Source organism: Epargyreus clarus, unplaced genomic scaffold (assembly GCF_041222505.1).
Source record: "Epargyreus clarus isolate Ecla_fem2 unplaced genomic scaffold, WU_Ecla_fem_2.2 ptg000034l, whole genome shotgun sequence".
Taxonomy (NCBI): domain Eukaryota; kingdom Metazoa; phylum Arthropoda; class Insecta; order Lepidoptera; family Hesperiidae; genus Epargyreus; species Epargyreus clarus.
This window is the reverse complement of record NW_027332239.1, coordinates 5,497,170-5,523,714: the sequence shown is the minus strand read 5'-3', so window position 1 is coordinate 5,523,714 and position 26,545 is coordinate 5,497,170. Positions and strand designations below refer to the sequence as shown.

Genomic DNA, 26,545 nt, shown 5'->3' with positions numbered 1-26,545 from the left:
TGGAGATAGCATTCGCCTTTGGCGCAAGTTATGCATTGAAGCGGGTAGAATAAATAGATACAGATCATTTAAGTTGTTATACCGCGAAAATATTTTTTATATACATATATCAAATATGTTTTCAAGTCTTGTTTATGACAATGCTGTTTTAATTAATACATTTATAATCAGAGATAACAAGAAAGGGAAGTAAATCGAACATGAATATTGCTGACAATGATGTAGTATTGCTGAAGATATAGACATGTTGCTTAACTTTTTCGGTGCCATTTTATCAAAAATAATGTTATATCACCGCCTATTAAAATTATCTCTTTTTTCATAAATATCTTCATAGACTATATCTGTCTAATAATACTTCTAAGAAACAATAGGATAAAATCTTTAGAAATTACTAAAATGTGGTACTGGGCAATTATTTTGATTTCGCGCAACATAAATATTAAACTTAATTTATTTACTTAGTATCGCCATTTTCATAGGCTTTAAATCCCGAAATTAACTTTTTTACGTAAACCAGCGTACACAGTTCAAAACCGCGAGCGAAAAATATTGAAAAAAATTACATAAGTAATCAAATCGCTAAATCCCATGACTTATACCACAGGTTTATTTACACAGAACGCAGGTGCGACCCGCAGGCTAAACGAGAACCGCTGTATACATGCGCTCATTCCGTCCAGTTCATATTCCCTATCCTTATTTTTAAAGCAGCAATGACGGTTTTTGAACGCATTTTGTAAGAAATTTTAAGATAAAATAATATCTCTTGAACATCTTCAGGCGCCCGCGGATACGTTGAGGTTTACGTTGTATTAATAAGTTATTTCTTTTGCAATATGGAGCTTTGATTTAAAATAAAAGTAACAATGTGAAAGATAAATAAAGGATGTGCGAGTATTATCTTAAGCATGGAAATTTAAAATGAAATTGAAGGGTCCTTTTATGATTTTAATTCGTCTAACGCCTGTTATTAATACTTAATCTATCTACGAGTAATTAATCTATCTACGAGGCCAACCAAAAATATAAATTTGACAATTTATATAATGAAATTATTGTCAAATGAAGATCTTTGGTAGGCAAAACACTAGATAGATTAATAACGGAAGTAAGCTATTTGTATAGAACATTTCAAAATATTACGTAATCAATATATCATTGTTGAAACTTTTTCAGTTCGGGAGATAGATGATAAAATAAGGTGTTGATGATGATAGGTTTACTTAGAAATTAGGTTTGTCAAAGGAATTTATTTATATACAGAGACTTCATCAGAGATGTCATAGTTTATTACTTTTATTATTTAGTTCAAATGCTAAACTTAATGTTTCGGTCCAATTTTTAACACTCATCGTGGTATAACATGTAGAGAATGTCATTAAAAGTATTTTATTTAATTAAAAAAACGAATTCTGCAAAATATTTAAAAAATCCATAAGTTGTAAAACTTACCTCATCCCCTGATCCAGACTCGGCAACATGAGGGGTACCAGGCGTTCCCGGTACACCTGGAGGTCCTGGAGGGCCAGGTGGTCCCCTTATTGACTCCCCTGGCGGACCCTGGATTAAAACATTTAGTATAAGGTTAATGAACCGGTGAAAGGCGTGTGGTATACATTTTAAGTACAGTACATATGTAATATACATGTTAAAAACTAGATTAGTTACTAAAAAGGTTTCGTCGATGCAATATTAATAGTTAACGATACAAAATATAAATATACTATAAAATATGTATAAGTAATAAATAGCTAATAATAAATACTTAAGAATTGTTTATCTTATACATAATTCTATGAAATTTTTGTCATTCGAAATATATAAATATCTCTAAAGTATATTTTAATATATAATAAAAATAAATATACGTGTATTAAGTAAATTCCCAATGTTTTTGGCAGAACAAATATATTTTAACCAATACTACACAGGAGGCAGCTACCAATTCAACTTAATTAACAATCTAAATCGTTTTAATTTTTTAAACCATTACCATAAGTCTTAAACTACTCTATAAATAAGGAAATAGTTACCTAACTTTAATCTAACAACAATAAAACTATTTTTATTTCAACCCATTATTATGTATGTACGCTAACCTTATCCGATCCCCATGCTCTTATTTAGTAACCCCAATCCAAAATTTCCGTTTATCTTGCAAACCGATATGGAGTTACACGAGTACTATCGGTCAAATGATCAACAAACTGTTAAGTGCTTTGTAATGGCTCTGTGTCATACAAGTGCCTATGTAGGTACGACGCGTTTATAGCGCACGACACGATCACGACTTAGCGAACATTTTTTATGCTAAAATTATTTTGTTTATATAAAAATTGGATATTTTGGTTGTCTTTTACATTATTGCATAAATGAATAATAACCAAAATGTTGAATGTTGTAAAAATATAAAAAAATGTATATATAAATAATTTTAAATAAACAGTATTTGTCATTGAAGAATTTATACGGAAAATATAATTTACTATACAACAACATAAAATTACTATAAGTTTAACTGCTTGTTTTTTTTATAATCGATCCAACCAAATAAATATTTTTTTATAATAAAATTACCAACACACGTTATTAAATGTATTTAAATATACTTAGCAAAACATTCCACGATTAAAATTTCAAACACAAATAATTTATATATACTTTTTCTTTATTTATTAGGAAAACTGATAACACTTTTACCAACAAAATATATGTAATATTTCATGAAGGTCGTGTCGTAACCGCATGCTATAAACGTCACACCATAGAGGGCGGTACAAACGACAATAAATCGAGTAGCAAAACAATGAACGGGCGTCCTTTGTACGAAAACTGCGAATTTTGCGTTCCCGATCGCACTTTTGTTTGTCGCCCACAATGGGTGTACTGTCGCTTCGATTGCTACGCTTTTTGTCGGATTAAAGGTCTATAATTCCTGTTATACAATGCTACGTTCCATCCCTTAATCCCTTGTAACAAAAGCGAGTATTCGGAAAAATACCACCGTGTTTTTTTATTGGATTTTACATGTTCCATGAGTAAATATACCGCATATATGTAGTATAGTATAAAAAATGTATTTTAATGGAGTATTCAGCAGTGGAGAGTAGTAAAGTGTTGGTGTTTTGAGTTGAAATATTAATTAGTAAAAATGCCCAATAGATGAACGTAATTGTGTTTTTAGTATTTCCATTGTACCATACATATAACGAGTAAACTAAATAAAAATATGAAGAAGTATTATATGTAATACTAACAAATAAATACATATTAACACAGTGATCATGTTTTTATAAAAATAAAATAATTGTAAACTCTTGCCCTCGGTCCTCTGTCTCCTTTTTCACCTCGAAGCCGAAGTGGATAACCTGGAATACAATCAAATTCATATTTTCTTTAATTTTTAATTAAAATCTCCTATTACCGTATCAATTAGTTTAAAAAATGTTCATCGCCAAAATTGTGTCCACTTTATTGCAAAATGACTTATTGGAAAGAAAACATAAGTAGGCTTTTTATTAACTTTTTATATTTATTTATCCCTCGCAGTGTTGTATAGTATTATACAAATACTATTATTATACAATCACAACAAGGAAATTGTACGATCATCTTGATAAAGTCACTATATTTTGCCCTCTACAAATAATAGTTTGTGAAGACCAGAACAAGTCTAGAATTACTCGAGGCTAATAAAGCGCTTATTCATTGTGTTAGACAGTCGGCATACAATAAAGCAATCTCAGTATCCAACATAATACTCGTATATCACGTATATTTGCACTAAAAGTTGGGTTCATAACTTCCAGTGTAATTACGGGTAGAGCAAACAACAGTTAATCCGAACAAACAGTACCGTCTAGGCCGGGCGGGGGCGGCGGGAAGGGCGGTATGGTTCCGTACCGCCCGGACCCCTCGACGTCACCCTCCTCTTGGTCCACCTGTACAAAACAATTAATCACACCCTTAAATACCCTTAATCATACCTGCACATTGTAACGGACATCATTAGTCATGTCGGTATTCATCATTTTGAAGAGAACTTTTTTGTTATCGGACAATGACAATTTATTTCATTTCCTGTTATTAGCTGAAAGCATTAGTTAGTTGTAATTGTTAGTACCTTCTATCGTAATAGCAAGAATATCAAACATAATGTTATTTTAATTGCTGTCACCTATCTACTCGTATATTATATCTTTTGAAATACGTAGTGTTATGAATTACATTTTAGTAATTTCCATTCAATGTGAGTTTAGTTACAACAATGTTAAATAGCATTAAGTATTAATTTCCTGTAAGAACAGTATGAAAATAGTTTTTCGTAATGTAAAAAAATAATCACTCGTAGTCGTGTCGTTGTCGTAAACAATAAATATATGGAACCTAAAAAGTAAGGCGCACGCCACACAGGACAGATCCTGTGTGGCGTGCACCTTACTTTTCGTCGGACGAGGAAAAGATATTCTACTTTATGTATCGGAGAGTCCGTAACTAAAGGTTAAGTGTAGTTGTATTTTGTACATATTTCTTTCTCTTTATTTCGTTTTGTTAACGTAAGTGAATTTTATTTTATAATATGAGATATAACTCTCCTATAATAAAATAAAACAAAATTGTATTTATTTATTTAAGCTTATGTTAACCACCCGAGTTTAACGTTTAAATAATCGCCGTTTAAACACATGCGTACCTTGTAATTAGTTTCAGCTTAACCCTCTTATTTGTCTTTTGATTAATGTTAGATTAACATGCTCCGGAACCACCAATTAGATACGTGAACTTTAATTAAATTAGGGGGTTAAGGAAGTTGTTATTTATTTAAATATTAAATAAGCGCTCTTTATTGGTTGCTGTTAAATGACGTCTTTTAAGAGTTGACTCGGTTTTTTGATTTTAGTTGTAGTAAGAGATTGGTGTATTAGTAATTAGAAAAGGGGTACCAAATCTCCTTGTTATATATTTAGATACTATATCTATAAACCTATTAATATATCATATTAAGACATATTAAGTGCCACTAACTCCAAGAACAAAGTTTTCCGCATATGATATGTTACACAGGATGACTTTGAATGCAAACTTGTCTAAATTACCACTTCAAGCCTAAGGCAGGAACAAATTGCCTATAGATAAATTTTACGTCTACGTATTTATTTAAATTAAGCCTGATTTTCTTAAGACCATCCAAATTATATCTGCAAACAGTTCATTACACGAAATGACAGACCTGAAACTCTTCATTCATATTCATGTTCGGTATTCGAATATGAAAATAAACTGTACCCTTACCATGAGTTTTTACGTTTTGACAAATATGACCGTTTTGGTTTTTGTTTACGTATTTGCCCATACAATTTCCAATCACCGCCTCTAGCGGATTGTATCAAAACTATGTCAGTAACGTAACATTAAATGTCTAAATTGACAAAATGGCGCTTTATGTATCGTCTTTCTTTTTGCGAACATGTGAGGTAGACAAAAAGACTTGACAACATACTTATTGTTACGTTTACTCAGTCTACTGAAGCAAAGGAACAGAATATTGTATTGAGTAAACGTAAGGTAAAATAGTGGGATGTTTTGAAAACTCATGGTAAGGGTATTGGAGTCTATTACGTATTCAGCTCAGCGACGCTGTTTCCGATTTCGTAATCAAACGTTTCAATCGTAACATTTCCTTGTAACCCAAGTAGACAAGTTGTGACTTGTTCAGCATGTTTTGATACAACCTTTTCATGTAAATCACTGTTTTGTGAACGTTACGTTACGTTGGTGTCTTTTTTAGTTTTATAGAGTTTCAATTGTTCTAGGTTTTAATGACTGTCTTGTACTATCTTACGGAGCGTTATTTGCCAATGATAGTGTGATTTACAAAGTTAACATACATTGTAAATAATTTATTATATGTTATGTATATAAGTACCAAATATTAATGCGGTACCATTAATGTAGATTTAATATTGTTGCAAACATATTCTCTCAGTAGAGGTCGCGTTCCGATCCGGTAGTAGTTTAAGAAAATATTGTAACTGACAATTTGTAAGTGCCGCCGTTGGCCTATACAAAATAAATATATTTCATTTCATTTCATTTCATTTCATTTCATTTCATTTCATTTCATTCGTCAATTAATGTATTAAAGGTTCCCTCTATTGTTATCATATGCCCAGTAGTAATAATGTAATAAATAACAACCAAAATTAATCAATAATTGCCTACCACAGTCTTAAATTTGGTGTCATCATAGTTCATCGCTTTAATTTCAGAAAATGTTCCCTCAGTCATAAGTTAGACCGGCTTGTGTAAGTGTACCTATCCGGTACTAACTTGTACTTCACCAACGCCCATTGGGACACCGTGGTGGAGACTGCTCCGAGTGTCTCCACTAGTTGGAACCCATGCCCAGCGGTGATACAAAAAACAACACATGACATGAAAGCATCATGTCTTTAACAAATACTTGTTCTTGTAATTAGCGAATTGAAAACAAAAATAACTAGATTTGCTTTCATATGGAATAATATGAATATGAATGAGCACAGTAGCATAGTAAATACTATAACAGTAGTGTAACATACTGATGAGTTGTTTGTTATAGACCCTTGTTCAGCAAACACGTAGTGTCAACCTCTAATAACCCTTTTGTTTTTTGACAAACTTACTACTGTTGTAGTTCGTCTATTTTAAGGAAGTTTTGTTTAACGTAGCTATTATTAGTAGCTTTATATAACATACAAATCATATTCAAGTATTTGTGTTAAAAATGATTACTTTTTTAAGCTTATTTGCTTGAATTCTGAATATGAAATATGTAATCTAGTGTTTTTAAAGGTTTTTTTTATGTTTACTATAAAATGTACAGTTTGTTAACTAGTTTAACAGAAAACTTCAATTTAGTAGTTAATTAGCTATTATTATAAAAAAATAGCTGACCCGGAAAACGTTGTTGCCATATAAATAAAAAAAATGTTCAGGGTGAACAACCCTTATCACTTAGGGGTATGAAAAATAGATAATAGCCGACTCTTAGACCTATTGAATATGCATATAAAATTTGGTGAAAATCGGTAAAGCCGTTTCGGAGGAGTACGGTAACTAACAATGTGATACGAGAATTTTTTATATAAGATTATTGTGTAAGTGGACTGTAACAATTTGAAAAATAGGCTACACGATAAAACTGGGTGATGTTATTTTTTTTGATAAAAGTAGCAAAAAGTATTTAAATTTCTGATACCATTTAAATACGAAACCGATTGACCGTTATTACGATAATAATTGATAAGTTATCAGGCTAACGATACCAGGCGATTAGACAGTTTTCTGATAAAGCTTAGGCAGCGTGAAAATGTGCGACTTGGTCTTGATTTAAAACAAATGTATGCGACACGTTGTGAACAGAGTTATAAGAAAATTCATATGTTTATGGACATTGGATATTGGAGGTGAATTTGAAGTAATTTTCGGAGTGAAGTCAGCATTTTTCATTTCTTTTTAACGAAAACAATTAACCATGTTTGATAGAAAATTATTAATGCAGTTTTTGAAACCACACATAAAACTGGAGTAATAATTTGAATTCGACAAAGCTCGACTGAAATAAAAGTAAATTGAAAAGTTACACCCACTTTAAACCTTCAGACTAATCTGTCATATCCTCTACGTCGGCACGCTGTAATCAGCTTTATTCGTTACACGCGTTCGCCGTAACGAAATTCTCAGGCGTCACACCCAAGTATTTGCACTAGGTCCACTGCAAATAACAATATGATTGATGCCTGTCGCTGTAAACACGTTCTGTCTAAGCTGTATCTACCTTTCGCTTTGTGGGTTGTGTTAAAAATTTTAGGGTGAATTTAAAATGTAACTTGAAATTGCTATTGGTGAGCCCCAGAACAAACGTTACTGTTTAAAAATTTAAGCCTTATGTACTGTGTTGGTAGGATCCAGAGTCACGGGCAAATCTAGTTAGTTTTAAATGAAGTCAGAGCGTATTTTAAACTCAGGTTGAGGCGAAATTTTATATAAAAAACAATCTTGCAAAAATAATTATTGTCGTAAAATCTAGATACTGTAACCTGCCTTATCATTCTTAAATTGTGCCGTTCTTTCGTTGTGCTAATTTCGAGACCGTAATTTTAAAATCGCTGGATTTATGGATATTATATAATAAGCAATGTAAATGATGTAATAAGGATACTGTATTTTCATTATAAAAACACAAGTAGAACAATAAGTTTGAACTGCGATATTTATCTCTATCCAAATTTTGTATAAGATATAATTGGCAAACGATGAGTAGCCACTGCTACTCTATCTCTGACCAACTCCATATTGAGCAGGTTCTACCCTAAGCCAATCAGATACGTGGCTATTTCTAAGGAGTAAGGAGTAAGTTTCCACCAGAAGGCAAGAACTGACAGACGTCAAAAATAGATGTGACGGTGGAACCTTCCGGTACTGTAAAGGTTTTAACACCTTAAAAAAACTATTACTATTAGTTTCGTATATAAATTGTTACCGGAACTGTACCTTAACTGATTTAATCGCACCCTCGTGTTTGCGCTTCTCATATTATTCTGATTATGTCAAATATTCGACGTTAGAGGGTCATGTTTGCATACGTTAAATAAACTTGGACATTCATGTTGAATTTTGGGTGTATTTACCTTATAATACAACATCAGTCAGCACCTTGTGGTGGTAAAATCAGTCTCTCGATCCTAGGGAACGTACCTCTAATTCTTCAAAATTGGTGCGTTTAAGAAATTAATAACCATTTTCTTTGATTGCAACGGAAAACCTCGTTTAAAGCCTATACCTGAGAGTTCTTGAAAATTAAGTTCTAAAAGTTATGTCAAACCTAATATTCCTATCTAAGGTCGGCCACAGATACGCCGCCACCCCTGAGGCCTAAGGTGGAACGCCTCGGAAAAGTAAGTCTCCCTTACCACACCATTCAAATCAGAACACAGCAGCGCTTAACACCGCTGTTATAAGGCAGAAATAGGTGTGGTGGTGGTGCCGCCGGAGTCGAACTACAAAGGGTTCTACCACCTTTGTAATTAGGGCATAATACCATTTGTAATTAGGGCATTTTCGTTCAAAACTCCACTACCTAATTATTTTACTAATCTCTGTCTTAACTTTATCATTTGCTTGTTGATAACTGATTGCACCGCACCTTGTCTGTCTAAGCCGTTTAACTTTTACTTGATACTTTTTATCTGTTTTGTTTATACAGACATAAAATGCCTGCCTGCCTGCCTAAAATGCCATAAACTGTAAAAAATAAATAAGTATTTTTAATATGAATGTATTATTTTAAAAAAAATAAGATTTCTATTGGTTGTTTTTTATTTTCCTTGTACCTATTCTCGGATTTTGCTCTAATGTTTATTGTGTTTCATTAATATTTATTCCATCCTCTGTAATGTTTACCAAATTTAACATACACTTTATAAACATCAGTTGGAAGTTTGATACATTGTTTTAGGAAGCCATAATATTATGCATTTATATATCAAAAGTGCTAACTAATGTTTTTCCTGGAAACCACAATTTAAGGCATTCAATAGGATTGGTTTGGTGAGATTACAATGTCATCTACACTATCAAAATCTATAATATCCAAAATCTGCTTCTTTATAATTGCACCCTTCCGTCAATAACGCTGATAAGTATATACTTTGTTTTAACCTCACAAATAGGGTTAACTACACGCCGCTTGCATAGTATCAGACCCTAAAATCTGCGTCTCTACAATCGCACCGTGCTATCAACGTTGATGAGTTTATTCCTTGTTTTGGCTTACAAATAAAGCCGTCAATTGTTTAAATGCACCACAATGAGGCGTGCATCCAGGGCGTTCACACATACCTTATCAAGCGAAGACGGCGGTGAAATTTAGCGATAAAACCATACGATAGCGATACGGCCGTCAGATTATCTACAGACAGCATAATGGTCGCTTTTTATGATAGTTTTATTGGTTTTGGACGCCGACGGCGATTATATAGGGTGTCTATGTCAACAGAGTGTATCAAATGCTTAATATCATTTGCAAATTTGATATTTGCATAAATATATTGAGGAAATGACATTATTATTTTTAAATATTCAATACGTAAAACATTTATCCAGTAACATTCTAACACATACTTAACAGAAACAATTATTACATTAATAAATGTAATTAAAAAACAATAAAATAAAGTAATACAATTATTTTAATAATTCAAATTGCATCACTAGATTAACTTTATATACAGGATATAAAGTTAATCTAGTTCGTTTTTTCGCCTGAACCGTTTATGATTTAAACTGGATATTATCTGGTTAACCCTTAATTTATTTTATTTATTCCTATGGTAGAGCCTGGTATTATTTTATATATAACTTAATCGTAGGAACTTTATTATACGTAAAAAATAATGTAAATATATCTTCGTTCATTTTATATCTTATTATTCGATAAAATTATTTCGAGTACCTATTACACTTGCTCTATATGCCTGATGTCTAAAAATAAACATTTTCATAGCATTTCTATAGTTAATGTGTGATGTATAGTGTATCTATGTCCTCTTCACACATAATATGTCATAATGGGTGACAATTGACAAACATGAAGTTGACTGAGGGAATAAATTGAATGAATTGATGTTAAGCATTCAATATCATTCACCCTTTAGAATAAATTGAGACAAAGCATTCAATAAATCAAGTGGATGTTGATGTTATATATTTATTAGTTTTCAGATTTAACTTTGTTAGGTATATCATATAAGATAATTCTTTAATATTAATCTGGAATTTCTGAATGTTTATATCACGTACCGTAGACTCAGGTTTAAAAATTAAAATATGATATTATGCACCTATAAAATATTGTTAAGAATTCCCTAATTACTACATCATTAGGGAATTTCTATTTTGATGATTTGATTGACTTGTTTTTTATAACTAAATTTAGTGCTATTCGAGGTCACAAGCATTTAAGAATGAGACCTAGCTTAAATTGATGTTTCACATCACACTTTTCAAAACTAAAACACATCACTATTATAAGACATAAATAAGTGTAGCATAGTGCTCATGAAGTCTAGATACTGAGTTGCTTCTCCCAACAGGTTTCTCCTTATAACACAGAACATAGAGTGACCTAAACTATAACCAAGCAGTTCAGACGCACACAATTGTTAGTGAGTTATTTCGGGACATTCACAAATGCATTCTATATTAACACAATGGTTACTTGACGCCACAGTGGTTAGCGAAATAGCTATTATGAGGCTTATGCACTGTCCAGGACTATGCGGCCATATGCGTAGCGAAACTTGTAAAGGTAGAGTCAAACCTAAATATGGTTGTGTGTACAGCGTTTACGTGTGATTTTTAGTACGCTGTGTATTTAAACATTTTGTACAAATATAAGTCGGATTATTTGAAGAATTCGCATATAGACAAATGGTTGGACGTTGCATAAACCACATTACCTTTGCCAGTAAACAATAGCCTTGAAAATTGCAGAGAAGTATAACTACTGTCGTTTAAAAGAAATCATTCAAAAATAAGAAACGTTGTAAAAATATCATAAGTAAACTTTTTTTTCAAAATTTCTAAGTGTTTCCTGGATTACCTTGGATTTTAGACACATTTAAAAGTTGCATAAAAAAGAAACAATCTAGAAATGAATACTACTTATGTCTTGCAAAAAAAATATTTTTACAAATCGCATCACGCGCAAACAGACAAAAAAACAAAACTGCCATTTTCAATTCCACCCTTTACTGGCACAGTAATAGCGTCGTTCAGTGAGACCAAAGCGAGCATTATTGAAACTTGTAAGTAAAATGCTTGTAATCACCAAGAAATTGTCTATGTCAATCTCGTCGCCGCCGCTTCCCGTACCGATTTCCTGTAGAACGATCAAAATTCATTTGTAATTGTTACGATGTCACTGCCAGAGTTTACCCCATAAATGATTTTCCGGGAACCGTGATTGATGGATATCAAAGTTTCATTAAATATTGTGACGCGGTGGAAATGTTGCTATCGTCCGGATATAAGTATTTATTGAAATTATTGGCGTTTCATTCCCAATATTGTCCAATTTCTGGAATGCGTTTTGTCATTCAACTACCCATATGCAATTCTCAGCTCCCATAGTATGTGATATTGATGATTAGCTGTAGGTAGTATAAAAATCGAATAGAATTGAAATTTATTTGAATTCGCCAATTTGTATTTTATTGTATTTATTATATTTTTGATTTTCTTATAAAACATACCTACGTTTTACTTGGTATTTGTTTAATTGTCCATAATTTAACTCAATTGACGTTGATCAGATATTTTATGCACGTAAGAGTAAATTCGGAGCGCCTTATTGCCTTACATTAGTATTTTTGCTTTTAAACCACAACAATGTAACACTGTAGGTACTGCAGTAGGCAAAAATAGTTGTGGCAGAGTGAATCAAAGTGGATATACGAAAAAGTCTACTAAAATTTGAACTATTTATTATTATTTAAAATAATTTAAAAGATAAACTGCAATATTTTTATCTTTAAATATATTCTTGATATTTTTAGAATTGCCTTTTTAATCAAATGAATCTTCTTTATGAGTCTAAACTGATTTACAGCTCGTTTCCAAAAACGCCGTCCGCGTAAGCCGTCAGCTATGATTGAAGGCACTGATTATCCGAAAATTTGACTTTAATTTTGGATCGTCAATTAGGCTTAGCCGATCGTTTAGTGGATTACAGACTGCGCTCTAATGAACTCCGTGATGAGAACATCGTTAGTAATCTTTGAAGTTTTATACATTTTTGCAAAAATTCCATTTTTTTATTTTTTTGTAACATTTCAGACCAAATGTCTTTTAAGATTCGTCTGTAATGTGAAGTTTATCTTATTAAATAACAGTAAAACGTATTGTTAGCTTTCATAATTTTGAAAAATAATATTGTAATTTTGATGTACTTTTCTGTAATTTATACATTTAAATTACTACTTGTACTTGATGCACCCTCATAACCGTATCTTTTACCAAGACAATAAAATTATTAAGCCCTTAATTGAAATTCAATACAATCAATCGTTAGAACTCTCTTCGTCTTGTAAAATCTTAGTCTTAGTTAATTGATTAGCATCAGTCAGATCAGTATCATGTATTGTGTATCAATGAGTGGCTTTAGATTTAGCTTAAGTATCTTAAGTATGAAATAGTTACACTTCATCTTCCTGTTTAAAGCCATATGTTGTATACAGAAGAAGACTTTAAATACTTATTGCTATGTAGTTGGTAAAGATTGAACGGTACTAATTTAAGTTTGTAGTGGTATATAAATATATAATAAAACCCTTTTCAATTTAATTAACTAACTATAAATAAATTTAATTTTATCAAAGTACATTTGCTTTTTACCTCGAAAACAGGAGGATTTAAATTAAATGTTTCTATCGTAACCAACGCTAAACTTTATTTTGAAAGTATGAAATAAATGTTATATTATATCAATATTTTATGACCAATACAGTTCATCATATTTTTTTGTACTCAGATAATTATTTTTATCCAGATTTTTTGTACGAATATTATTCCTTACTACACGAAGTTAATTTTAGTATAGATCTTGACCTATTTCTTTATCAACATTCTAATAAGCTTCTTGTAAAGATTCTTACTTTATTAAATGTCCCAATTTTTCTATCATATTATACTAAAATATCTTTACTATTCTATAAATGGAGATCTCTCGCCAGGCTAGCTCATCGTACTTGGGAAATGGACGGACTCCGACAATTTTAGTTTGGAGCTTGTATAAATGTAAGATTTTGAAAAAACTTCATTGAAGCGTGATTCAGAAACGCTACTGGAAATCACCACAATTAAAAAAAATGGATTTACTCACCTCAAAAGTATTGACGCACTGCACCTCCGCTTGCGACGGTGCCCCGTACAGCTTCAGCTCTTGGAATGCCCCCTGCATCAAGACTAACGTTGCTACCAGGTTCCAGATCCTCTTCATCTCGACTGACAATTCATCGACCAACTTGCTGATTTTTTTCGATCAATTCATATTTTTTTCTTTACGCCTTTAAAAATTGTTTAAACTAAACTAAACTAAAACTAAACTAAAAAAAGTTTAGTTTTAGTTTAGTTTAGCAGATTTATTTAGCAGAGTTGAAACTCGTAAGGTTCTTAGTGTGTTGTGTTATGTGTTGAGTACTGTATTGATGAATAAAGGTTTTGTATTACCGTATAAGAAAATGTGATCAGTGATGTTTTATTACCATAAATATAAAAATTGTAAATAAAAGAACAATGAATAGTAAAACAGTAAATAATACAATCGAGTAAATATTAATAACAATACGTTTTAATTAATATTATTTTATGTACCTAAAGAAAGCCGAAAAGCGATTCCGTAAGTGTACAAATTTATTATTTATTCATATATGGAATTTAAAATGAATCCAGTTCACTGCAGGCGGATTAACTCGTCTCGCATCATAGAAGCTACACATAACTTAATATGTAACGTTAGTACATGCTGCATACGTTATATCATCAAGTATGACACAACTGAAGCAAAGTAAATTTGCAGACGTCGGTATAAATAGTCCTGAAGCATTTGATGTTCAAATGTTACGTCCTATGTATTGTGTGTTTCTAAAAAGATAAGTTGAATAAATATACCAAAATATAATTATAGGCGCTTTTTTATAATATAGGAGTAGCAAACGAGCATGCAGTCCTGATGCTAAGTGGCTACTTCCACCCGTGGACATCTGTAATCAACCCCAGATAGGTTTAGGTATTCCTACCTAAAGTCGGCCACTGATGCACCGCTACCCCCGAGGACTAAGCTGGAACGCCTCGGAAAAGTATGTCTCCCTCACCACAACCTTCAAACCGGAACACAGCAGCGCTTAACACTGCTGTTATGAGGCAGAAATAGGTGTTGCGGTGGTGCTGCCAGAGTCGAAGCACAACGGGTTTTACCACTTTTATTATTTCTAAGACACGCTACATAATTATTTGTAAAATAACCTGACTTACATTACAAGAAGAACATCATAGTCCTCAGGAGTAGCAACACATCTGTGGTCACCTTCAGGTAGAACTCCTGCCCTATATGGAGTTAGATGGAGATGGCCATGGCTGGTAGTGACCGCTTACCATCTTATAAAAACAGCGCTAAATAAATTCTAGCTCGTCATTAAATATATTATCTACATAATAACTAAAAATTACGTTGAAATTTTATCAATTACTGCTAATTTTAACAACTCTATAAAATACTCAAAAAAAAAGTTTCCGGTGTTAAATTTAAGTTTCAATTTGTCCTTGAATATATTTACCCTAATAATTACAGTCGGAACTCCCTCTAAAATTACACTATAAATAATTTAATTCCAACTATAAATAACGGCTAAAAACGGAACAACTAGAATGGAACGCGGACGCATGCTCGCCAGACGCGTGTCTATCTGCGCATGCGTCGAAATGCACTAAATTTGAAACGAACCAGACCCACTACCAACAATGCAACGGCCAGGATAACATGACACTTGTAATCCTGTAACCATTACGCAACACACCCGCTATCAGGGGTCACACTAACTGGACACGCAACGGGAGTCGACGGCGCTTCTCCCTTACGACTTTTTTATTCATTTTAATTATTGTTAATGTCTTTTTACGTGTAACAAGTTATAAAAAAGAGATGCTCGGCGATTTTATTCGGTATCTTTAATTAAAGAACAAATTTTAACGATCGTTTTGGGAATATAGGTACTGTAAATTATGACATTTCAATAAACAGTTATTGCTTCTACATCACGATTCCAATATTCTTGGCGTAACAACTGGGAGAACTGGTGTTAGTCAGTTTGGTTAGCAGTACATACTTACTATTTACTACATACAATAACATAATTGTAGTTTATGTAATAATTCTCAAAATTTCGGCTATTAATAAAAAAGTACTTGAATTATTGATTGAGTTCAAATTTTAGATGAAAATACACGATTAGTTTAATGACGCAATTTTAAATCCAATATGGCGGATGCTCAAAAATGGCGAACCAATTTTATTTTTAACGGACCCCATGATGTGAGTATTAAATAACTGGGTGTTTCTGGGAAGAAGACGAAAAACAAACTGACATTATTATAATTTCAAGACGGCACGACGGTATATTTTTTTTTTATTTTCTCTGACATGTGCAGGAAAAAAGGATTTGCTGAGAAGAATACGAACTTCAAATTTATTTCTAGTAATTAATTTTATTTTACATTTCTATGTATATATTTTGTGCGATTGAGCTGCAAGCCCAAAAATATAGACGCTAAAACTCATTACACCAGTACTCTTGACACTGCAGCCTCTCACTGATTCGGGCTTGCTTTGTCAAAGCTCCCTTCTGTTCAAAGCAGGAACCAATTACTGATAGTCTCTGCTCCGTATTGCAGACATGCTTCAGGTAGTTTGACAAGCTCTGCTATATTGCTAAGATTCGCTTAAGTGCGCTAAGCGCTTAGATACGTTTATATTGTAATTGTAGCTTTGATGAGTCTGACTTGTAGTATACTTTACTTCAATTCATAGATATATTATGTCATTGACGTCCAATTACGATTTCATCATATCTTACTCTTTCACAAAGATAAACGCCTAATGTATTTTAACTAAATTTAAATTATAATTATAACAATAGTGATTACAAAATCATTACAAAAGTTATTCGTCTAAGCAATCGTTACGCACAATTTCCACTGTTCATTCTTCGTAAGCAATATAAATGGTGGAAGCAAGTCGGCACTTGACATATTTTATTGGGGATTGTTTTATTATGTGCGAAAATTCTTCGGAAATAAGAAGGGATTTACTTAAGTAATGCTTGGTAGCGTTTTGGTAGTCTTTATTATACGTTCTTGAGGATTTTCCCGACTTGAGAGATATAAATGATCGACCGAGTCAGAATCTGACGGATTATCAGAGTTTTGTTCTCTTATGTATATCTCTGTATCATTGTTTTGAAATACAATATAACGATTTTATTGTGCTAATTGCAAAACTTACTTTTAAAGTTTACCTCGAAATTTGAAGACCTGAACTAGTTAATTACGACTTAATTAGAAATTGGATTATCTAAGCTTGTTTTCTTTCATCAGTAATCAATAATTATGTTAAACAATTAAAATAAATATGTTATCTTAATTGCCTTAAATAATAATTATTTATAACTGTTACAAACAACGATTATGTATAACTGTTATAAACAACAATTATTTATAACTGCTTTAAATAGGAGCTGTTCTTAATAACAGGGTATTTTTTTCATATCGCATAGTGCATTATCTGTGACAAGTTTCTAGCTAGATTAGCCGGGAAAGTCTGTATGCCACATTCATCGAATCACAATACCGTATAGCATACATCATTCATGGCGGAAACAGGTGTGGAGGTTATACAGCTGAACCACAAAGCGTTACCACCTCCTCAGAAACACGAACAATGGTTAGGTTAGGTCAGTTAGTAAGTACAATACATCTGTCCCTATCTATGTAGAATAGATAGGGACAGATGTATGTCACATATACAATAATAAGGTTATGAAAAAGTCTACTGGATGTACGATGTCTACACATTACATATATTTTTACTGGTTTAACATTTAGTAAAACGTGGATGGTACATAAATCAGTCTTATTCCAATTTATTACGAAAAATAAACAATACAAGTACCTACCTTTATCTTATTCACTATCCAAAATTGTTGTTTTTTGAAGCTTTATATTGAGTTTAAAATATACCGAGAGAATTATTTTGAAAACAAAAATCTGACTGCTTAAAAACCTAACCTACCTATATCACTCCCACCAATTTAAGCGAATGTAACGACACCTCACAATTATTTTAAAATCTGTCAAGTCGTTTGGGCTGGAGGTGCCAAAGAATGACATACATTCGCTCCTGAAACATTACCCTCCGCAGTCAGGTAAAAACGACGTGAAAATGAACGCCTCGAATGATACCAAACGGCATGACACTGGAAAATATGAATTATGGAAATTTTAGCATATTCACAAAATATACGGGATCAAACCCTTTTATTGGCCGTTAGTCGGTTATGAAACATGTACTAAGGTCATTCAGAACCTCGATATAAACTGTCCCGCAAAGGACGGGTCACCCCAATTCACAAAAATAACGGTAATTTTACCGCACGCATAAAATAAAAGGGACTTACTTATATCGTCCATCGCGCACCTACTTAACATTTAACGATATTATTTTACAAATGTTAACATGGTGCACAGTGGGTAATGTGTTTTTTTTTTATGGAGATTCACCTGTATAATTATGATGTCTAGTTATAGAAGTGTGGAGCCGCCTAACACAGACATTTGTTTACTAGGCGGCTCCAAATCACATTTGTAATCCAATTTATTGTGAAAGAAATAAATATTTTTGATTTTGATTTTTATGAAAAAAATTGGAATTATTATTTCCATGCTATTATTCAATGCTATTATTTTGACTTTTCTTCTGAAACATATATTTTAGATAAAAATCTGTTATAATAACGCCATCTATCATCGTATAGAAACTGAAATATTTTTCTTGGATTTTTCGTAGCTATATAAGTGTGATTGAAAAAAAGAGAATGATGGTTGCATTGCAGGTATATTGTCTTTTTGTATGTTGAATACCTAAATATATGTTAATGGAAAAATTAAGCTTCTTGGCACATCAAGCGAAACTTGGTCTCCCATACTTTAATGCAAAAATTAAGCTGTACACTTCAAGCGAAACTTGGTCATACAAGGACACAATAATAAATATACATGAAGCGTAGTTTCCGCCATGTTTAAGAAACGAATGCAGTATTGCATTCGGGGGAATCGTTATTCAAAACTATTCCTGTTTGGACAAAAACGTGACACGGAGTTCCAATGTTGCACATGTAGACAGCGATGTAAGCTTGTTTGAATAGTAATGTGAAGAAAGTTCTCCTGACAACATCACTCTGCACTCCATCTCAAACTTAGTAAAATCTTGAATAAACAAAATTGTTAGCAAATAAGTGCGCTAACAGTTGCACTGTAGCGTAGTGGAATGGTAGAAAATTTGCATGCTTTGTTTAACGAATTCATGTTTTCAGCGTTAGACTTGCGACGAAATTCGGGTGTTTAGACCGACTTTTGAACTTTTGAACTCCTAATGAAATCAAAATGGGGTTTTGTATAGCGTCGGTCAATGCATTCATGTTCCAAATTACTTTTTCAATCAAACCGAAATTACGTGTAAAGTTTGTTTAAAATTTTTACTAATTACTTCGTATAATTTACTAATGCATCGATTTAGCAAGTGTCTGTGTTTACGAAAAATTGTTGTTGAAAATACTGGAAACGTTTTGGAAAAAAATATAATATGCCTTTCAATTGGCAATCCTCAAAAACCGTCGCAAATTCAATGTTTGGATAGTGTTTGATTTGTTTTGTCTACCAAGTTTTAGCGAACAAATTAAGCAAAACATTTGTAGAGATATGAAGTTTCCGGCGAATGCCAAGCGTGTGGACCTGGGATAAGAAACCTAGCACCAAAATAGTTTGCTAACATCTAATACTTTGCCATAAATATAACGTTCATTTCCTGAAGTAAAACACTAGTGAGTACTTCAGATACTTATAAGTGTACTGCTGGGTCCCAAGTAGTTCACTCATATCGCGTCTAGAAGATTAATGTTTCTTCAAACAATCTTTCCAAGAGCATTGCAGATAAAAGTTCAATACTAGAAATGGTAGATAATACTTTTTATTACTAAAGCTTTATTGATTTTATTTATTGGAAATGTTGGGAGCATTGTTTATTGTAGCTTCTAAACAATGTGTACTTATAATTCTAAACTTCGTTATATCAAATGAAATAGGGATTATTAAAACGTGATGACTAAACGATCGATTCGATCGAAAGGAGTTAGAAGACATCTAAAACATAAAAACGTAAAAATAAGAGGGATTTTCGCAAGGGAAGATTGAATGAAGACATCAATCAATTTAACCAGTCCATAATAATTATCTTGCTAAATATTTCTCCCATGACTGTAAAAGTATGGCATGTTTGTCATCACAAAATCGGAAGAAAAACAGGAATAACACCGTTTTTAAGGTATTCCCAACTTGTCTTTCCTATGCTTTAAGCCTGGTGTTTTGAGTTCGGGTAATCTTGCAAGAACCCTTTTCAGGGAATGGTGCCACACATCACTCGTATGATGCTAAATAATGGTTCAGCTTGAATGGGGCTGCAATACATTGCGGAAATATTACGAACTTATGTTATGTGTGCACTCCGCGCAAATTACTGGAAGGTTCAGCAAATTCTTTTATTTCTTAATACATAGCATAGGAATACCTTACATACCTTAGGCGTTTTCCTTTCAAAACTTTTAATTCACCAAAGATATTTAACGTTTTCGTATCCTCATCCTGTCGTTTTTTTGTGACGAACTGCATGTTGCATTTTCACAAAATTAGTGAATAGTATTAACGCCACCAAATACGTCGCACGGCACAATATTGGTGTAATGCACAATCACGAATTCCGATCAGGCAAAAATATATAATAAGTAGAATAGTAGGCCCCACTTAGATAGCAAAAATAACTTTGATTGAAAAACGATGCTCAGTGGTACTAACTAAAATATAAAACATGGTTAACTCCAAGATTAAAAGCCTCCATTTATTCCGGGCCATTTCAGAAAACATACGAATGCCATTAATTTTATAGGTCACAAGATTCTCCGCCATAACGTTACTAATAACCAGTATACTTTGAGCTCTTCCCTTATTTTGTTTTTGCATTTTTGCCAAGTACCAAACAAGAATATTTTAAACGACTGCGAAACTGAGCTTGAATTAAAAACATTCTTAATGCAACTCAAATATTCTGGGATGATATCAGTCAAATAGGGCATGGCCCATGATATAGTGTTTAACTTGCCTTTGTTTTCGTTTGTGTGGAAAGGCATAGAGACAATAAACAACAAGCAAAATAAGGCCAAGTTAAGGAAGCATTCGAAGCTGCAGTGACTACTTACTACCGTTGGGTATTTTATTTTAATGATAAATTAATAAAATCAGGAAATTTCAGGTTGATCGAAAGATAAATCAAAATGTGGCCTTTGGATAACAAATTTTATTGAACCAAATTATAATATTTATAGTTAATTAACCTGTTTCATAAATATACGTCACTCAGTTGAGTATAATGTTACTTTTCTCTAGAGACAAAAGAAACCCACGTTTTTTGTTACAAGGAAAGCCGTACACACTCGTATACCCGACCTTTTTCCCAAATATTCCGACCTCTTGGCGCAAAGCGAAGATTATGCGAGATTTTTACGTTACCCTTCCCAAAACACCTTCAGCGCATATAAGCGACCTCCGGAACCTATGAGCATTTATGTCTTCCTTATGCGATACTCCTTATGCTCTTTTTGGTGCAAGTACGCTACTCTAGATCTACTAACCTAGAATAAATCAATAACACTATCAAATAGATAAGCAAGTTATTGCAATAACACTTTGATCGTGTTATTTGTCTCGTCCTAATTGTTGATAAATTAATATTCTGTCATTTATGACAGATCTTACGACTTTAACCTATGATATTATGTACACTTTCATATTTTGTAAACACGCAAGATTATTTGCTGAATTTTAATGAGTATATCAACGCCATAAACGAATACACACATATACACAAATAATTCATCTACACGTACGAATGAAAATTTGCACTAGAAAACCTACATCTATTGCCGAACGGACGACAATTCGTGGTAAGACCGTCTTACCACAAATAATACGAGTAGGTAATACTAATAAATAAATTATTCAGGTGTAGTTTCATACACCAAACATACAACATACAACAAATTACTCAAATTTGTTTACCTACATAATTATGTACTCGTATTAGCAGATATTTGCCTTTAATTGGTTAGTATCTAAATGTTTCATTGACGTTAATAGTATTTAGTTATTAATTTTAGCATATATTTACTTTAAGTATTCCAATATATTTCATAATGTAGATAAGAACCAAGCTATGTATCTAATTTAGAGACCATGTTCATGTTTAGTGAGTCCCCGTGGGTCATGAATACAAAGAAAACAGACCCGTGTTCACGCTCGATTTTTTGTTATGAATTAGTAAAGTAGTAGGTAGCGTTACAGGCGGCGCTCGGCGCGGTTTGGACGCGGCGTTCAACCGCGGCGCGTCGGCCTATACGAAGCGGACAGCCGCTTTGTCAACAAGCGTCAATTTTAGCACGCATTTAATGTAATTATGCTAATTGTCAATTTAAAAATAATATTTAATTAAGTTTAATGATAAATTATATTACAAGTGTAATAATAAATTGTAATAATAATACAAAAAAGTTATCAACAATAACCAGTAATAAAATTGTTGATCAAAGAAAACAAATAAATCACGCAGGGGTCAAGTTAATCTGGTCACTATGTAATAACGTTGTTACGCTAAAGGGTGGTCATTCTGCTAAGAGAGTAATCGTTTACGAAGCACTTGCTGGCTTAATTTCGTTTTGATTGGATCTATACATCAGAGTTCGTGGCCGTTAGTTCCTGTAAAAGCGGTTACGGGTCTCCTAAAAGCTTTATATCGATTAAAGAATAATTGCACCTTGTTTGATTGGTTTTTTATTTATTTTTCGATCTAGAGAAAAAGAAAGAGACAGCAAAGACTAGTATTTAAATATGTTTTTCCTTTTCTTTAACACGAACACACACGAACACATTTGAACGATTTTCTCGACTGCGGAGGGTAATGTTTTACAAGCCTATGAAGGTATGTATGTACATATGTATCCTTTGGATCCTTTACAGCAAGAACGACTTGATGGATTTTAATACATGAGATGTCGAAAGTAATTCGTCTAAATTGTGAGAATGATATAGGCTACATTGCTTCCCTTTTCAGTTAATTATTTTTAGGCACATAATTACTAGTTATTATTAGTTTATTTTATTTTCTGAACCTCTGAAGTATGATGAAAGACTAAGCTACAGTTGTTTTTTCTTTTATAAAAACATTAGAAATTTTGGCAAGCTTTTGTAGAATCTGTTTGAACATTTATATCGGCTACATATTTATTATTGTACCTAACCATGGAAAAGATAAAATCCTTAATAGACGGATGGGGCGGATAGACGGAAGGCGTAATAAGGTTCCTTTTATACGGAAGCCTGTATCCTTATCCATGAGCTTCTACGGTTTCACAAATATGACTGTTTTGGTATTTGTTTACGTATTTGCCCATACAATTTCTAATCAGCGCCCCTTGCGGATTGTATCAGAACTATAGTATCAGTAACGTAACATTAAATGTCTAAATTTACAAAATGGCGCTTTATGTTTTGTCTCTCTTTTTCGGGAACATGTGAGGTAGACTAAAAAGGTAGGTAAAAGGTAGGTAAAAAGACTTGAGCACTTACTTATTGTTACGTTTACTCAGTCTACTGAAGCAAACGGAACAGAATAATGGATTGAGTAAACGTAACGTAAAATTGTGGGATGGTTTGAAAACTCATGGTAAGGGTACTGAATACTAGCGCAACAAAACTAATTAGAATCACTGGCTTTGACTGCTTGCGGACCTTCGTCATAAAAAGTTTACGGTTAGTTCTAGAAACTTTTACTATTTTCATCAAAGGTATACTTATATTTAGGTAGGGCAATGCCTTATTTACTTACTTACTTTATGGCGTGATAATACCGTAGTGCTTGAATATACTTTTACTTCTGTTACAAACGGTGGCATAAAAAGGTAATTACTAAAAATTTGAAAGCTTTTTAAGATTTTTTACCCAAAGGGTGAAAACGGAACCCTCTTACTTAGCCTCCCTTATATGTCCGTCTGTCACAGGGCTCGATCTCGTGAACCGTAAGGGATAAAAACTTGACATTTTTACAGAGTATATATAACGGTTGCTACTATAGCAATAAATATTGAAAATAAACGTTGAAAATAAATATGGGTCACTAATTACTATACATTAAATCTATTTTTCGACGTTTTCCGTATTCTTTATATATTGAACCGTAATACGTAGATAGTTCTAATTTTCTCCATGCATTTTATCAGTGGCTACTATAATAATTAATTCTAAGAACAGCACAGGAACAATAACAGCAGCTTTAAAGTGACTGAAAAGATTGACGGTAGAGAGAAAGAAAATAGTTATAGCACATTAAAAGAATTACAAATGACTATATACCTTGTTATTGTGAGAGTACAGTCGATAAGACGACATATTGGAATACGTACAAAAATTCGCATTTGCTAAGAGAAATACAGAACCTAAGACATATTATCAAATAAAAGTTTATACGCTAGTAATTTTTAAATATTGCATCGACCACACCTTATGTAGTAGAATATATAAATAGATAATATTGACTAATTTCATGTAACAATTAAGCTTCTAAATGATGTAACAGATTTCGTAGAGGCAAAAGAGATTGTTAGAATTATATTGGCGACTAAAACTAGTGATAACTCAGCACTATAAGTTCGGCATGGCATATAAAGGCTTAAGGGGTCCCAGGCATGCACTATGAAATTAAATATATACATAGCATGTTCGCCAATATAGCATATAATAAACATGCTATATTGGCGAACGAAAACATTGCTAGAAAACTAGCATGCCTGAGAGTTAAAATAAAGGTTTATAATTGAGTAAAGTCCACAAATTTGCACTTGGTCAGCGTGACGTATCTTATACCGTTTAATTTTAAGAGGAGACCCCTGCCGAACAATGGTGCAATATAGGGTTGTGGATGAGTAAATGATGACGTAGGTTGGTTGCCTGATCATACTATTTACTTACTCTGTCAATTATCCGTGGCGCTGACTTCAGCTGACTGGCAGTCCCAACCTGATGATGTTCTGGTCGCGCCAATGTAGTCATCACGGCTAATGCGATCCCAACCAGCACCAACAACACTAGTGAACACATACATAACTTCGTTTTTCCCGACACAACCATCGCCATTTTGAAAATCTCTTAATCCACTTCGTGTCAACTCGAAATGTTCACATTATTCCACAGCACGCACTTTTTAAAATATTTTTGTTGTTTCAAAGTTTTTCTCACTTTCATTCAATCTATGCACCGAGTTTTCGAAAAAAAGTCCTTCCACTTTGATCAATTTCTTGTGCTATTTTATTTTTCATTTCAATATTGTTTGGCACTTTTTATTCCGTAGATTTTTATTTTTTTAATTTCGAATTATTTTATTATGAGTTTATTTCAATGATAACTGCAGAAATGATAGTAATTTAAAAAAATATATAAATTAGAAAGCGCAGTATTATTCTAATTTTTATAATGGCTTCTTAATTTATAATCTTTAACAAATATGTAAGTTAATTAAAAATGAATAAAGCTTTTATGATTTGCAACAAAATAATACGCAAAGTAGAATCCATTATCACACCAACTTTGGCATTGATTATGGAAGTTTCTGTGATAAATAATGCAAAGGCACTTAACTGCATAGAGTTTCTTATGTAAGTTTTGTCTAATAAATGTTATACCGTCAGACAGCTTACCGAAAAATTCAGTCTTTGTTACATTTTAATCATTTAATGATTAATGATAATGAGTAAGTGATAAATTCCACTGAAATATGTCTATGAAAAATGTTCTTATATGGATTAGAATTAGAACTTATATGAATGAAAGGAAAAAGGCGTTTGCAATAAAAAAAATATATTTGTGGTCGATTTGTTTGAACTGGTCATTGAAATCGATGATTTGATTTGGACGGGACTTAGGTGCAATTAAAAACGATGTTTTAGGGAGAAAAATAAGCTAATAAGGAGGCATACACAGGTTGTATGCAAAAAACTCATAAACAACATTTTTTTTCTTTTTTGGCACTTACTTTTTACATACAACGAAAGTTTTACAACTTCTATGTTTACAGCGAAGTACTCCAGAGTTAGGTACAAAGCGTTTAGTTAGCCACTTTACTGTTAGTAGTAGTTAGTAGTAGTAGTTTACTGAGAATTTCTATTCGTATTTATTCAAATAACTCTTGATAAAAACAGACAACCGCTGGGTTGCTTCGTTTTTTGTTTGATATTTTATTTAATTAGGAATTAAAATCAGCACAGAATTATTTCCACAGTCGTATTTCCCTCATTTGCACTGCAAAATTAATAAATAATATGCAAAATGCATCTGGTGCAAACGACCGCAGTTACGTTATTAATGCAGAGGGTTAAAATGTTGCTTTGACGAGCTATTCGAAAGTTGCAAAGCTATTCAATATACAATATACAGATTTACACTATTAACCGGTAAAAGAAAGTGATTATTTGCTTTCAATTAATAATTTTCTAGTGCTCATAGTTTGCTTTAAAATTGTTTGGTTTACGTATTTTATTAATAAGCAAACATTTTATATATTTGGTATGTTATG

The 26,545-nt window shown here is 32.5% G+C and overlaps 1 protein-coding gene across 9 annotated transcripts in view; it reads right to left on the bottom strand.

Moving 5' to 3' along the window:
* The window catches only part of LOC140756002 (uncharacterized), a 283,632-nt gene that overhangs the window by 34,816 nt on the left and 222,271 nt on the right, over positions 1 to 26,545 (bottom strand). For 6 of the 9 annotated variants that reach the window (XM_073091382.1, XM_073091388.1, XM_073091385.1 and 3 more), the window contains 5 exons: positions 13,928 to 13,999; positions 11,876 to 11,926; positions 3,860 to 3,944; positions 3,325 to 3,371; positions 1,456 to 1,563 (listed from right to left, as the gene is read on the bottom strand). In XM_073091382.1, the coding sequence (XP_072947483.1) occupies positions 1,456 to 1,563; positions 3,325 to 3,371; positions 3,860 to 3,944; positions 11,876 to 11,926; positions 13,928 to 13,999 (363 nt within the window). Of the gene's footprint in view, positions 1 to 1,455; positions 1,564 to 3,324; positions 3,372 to 3,859; positions 3,945 to 11,875; positions 11,927 to 13,927; positions 14,140 to 15,380; positions 15,518 to 26,545 lie in introns of those variants that run through there. The other 3 variants (XM_073091389.1, XM_073091390.1, XM_073091387.1) reach the window with 2 other exon arrangements.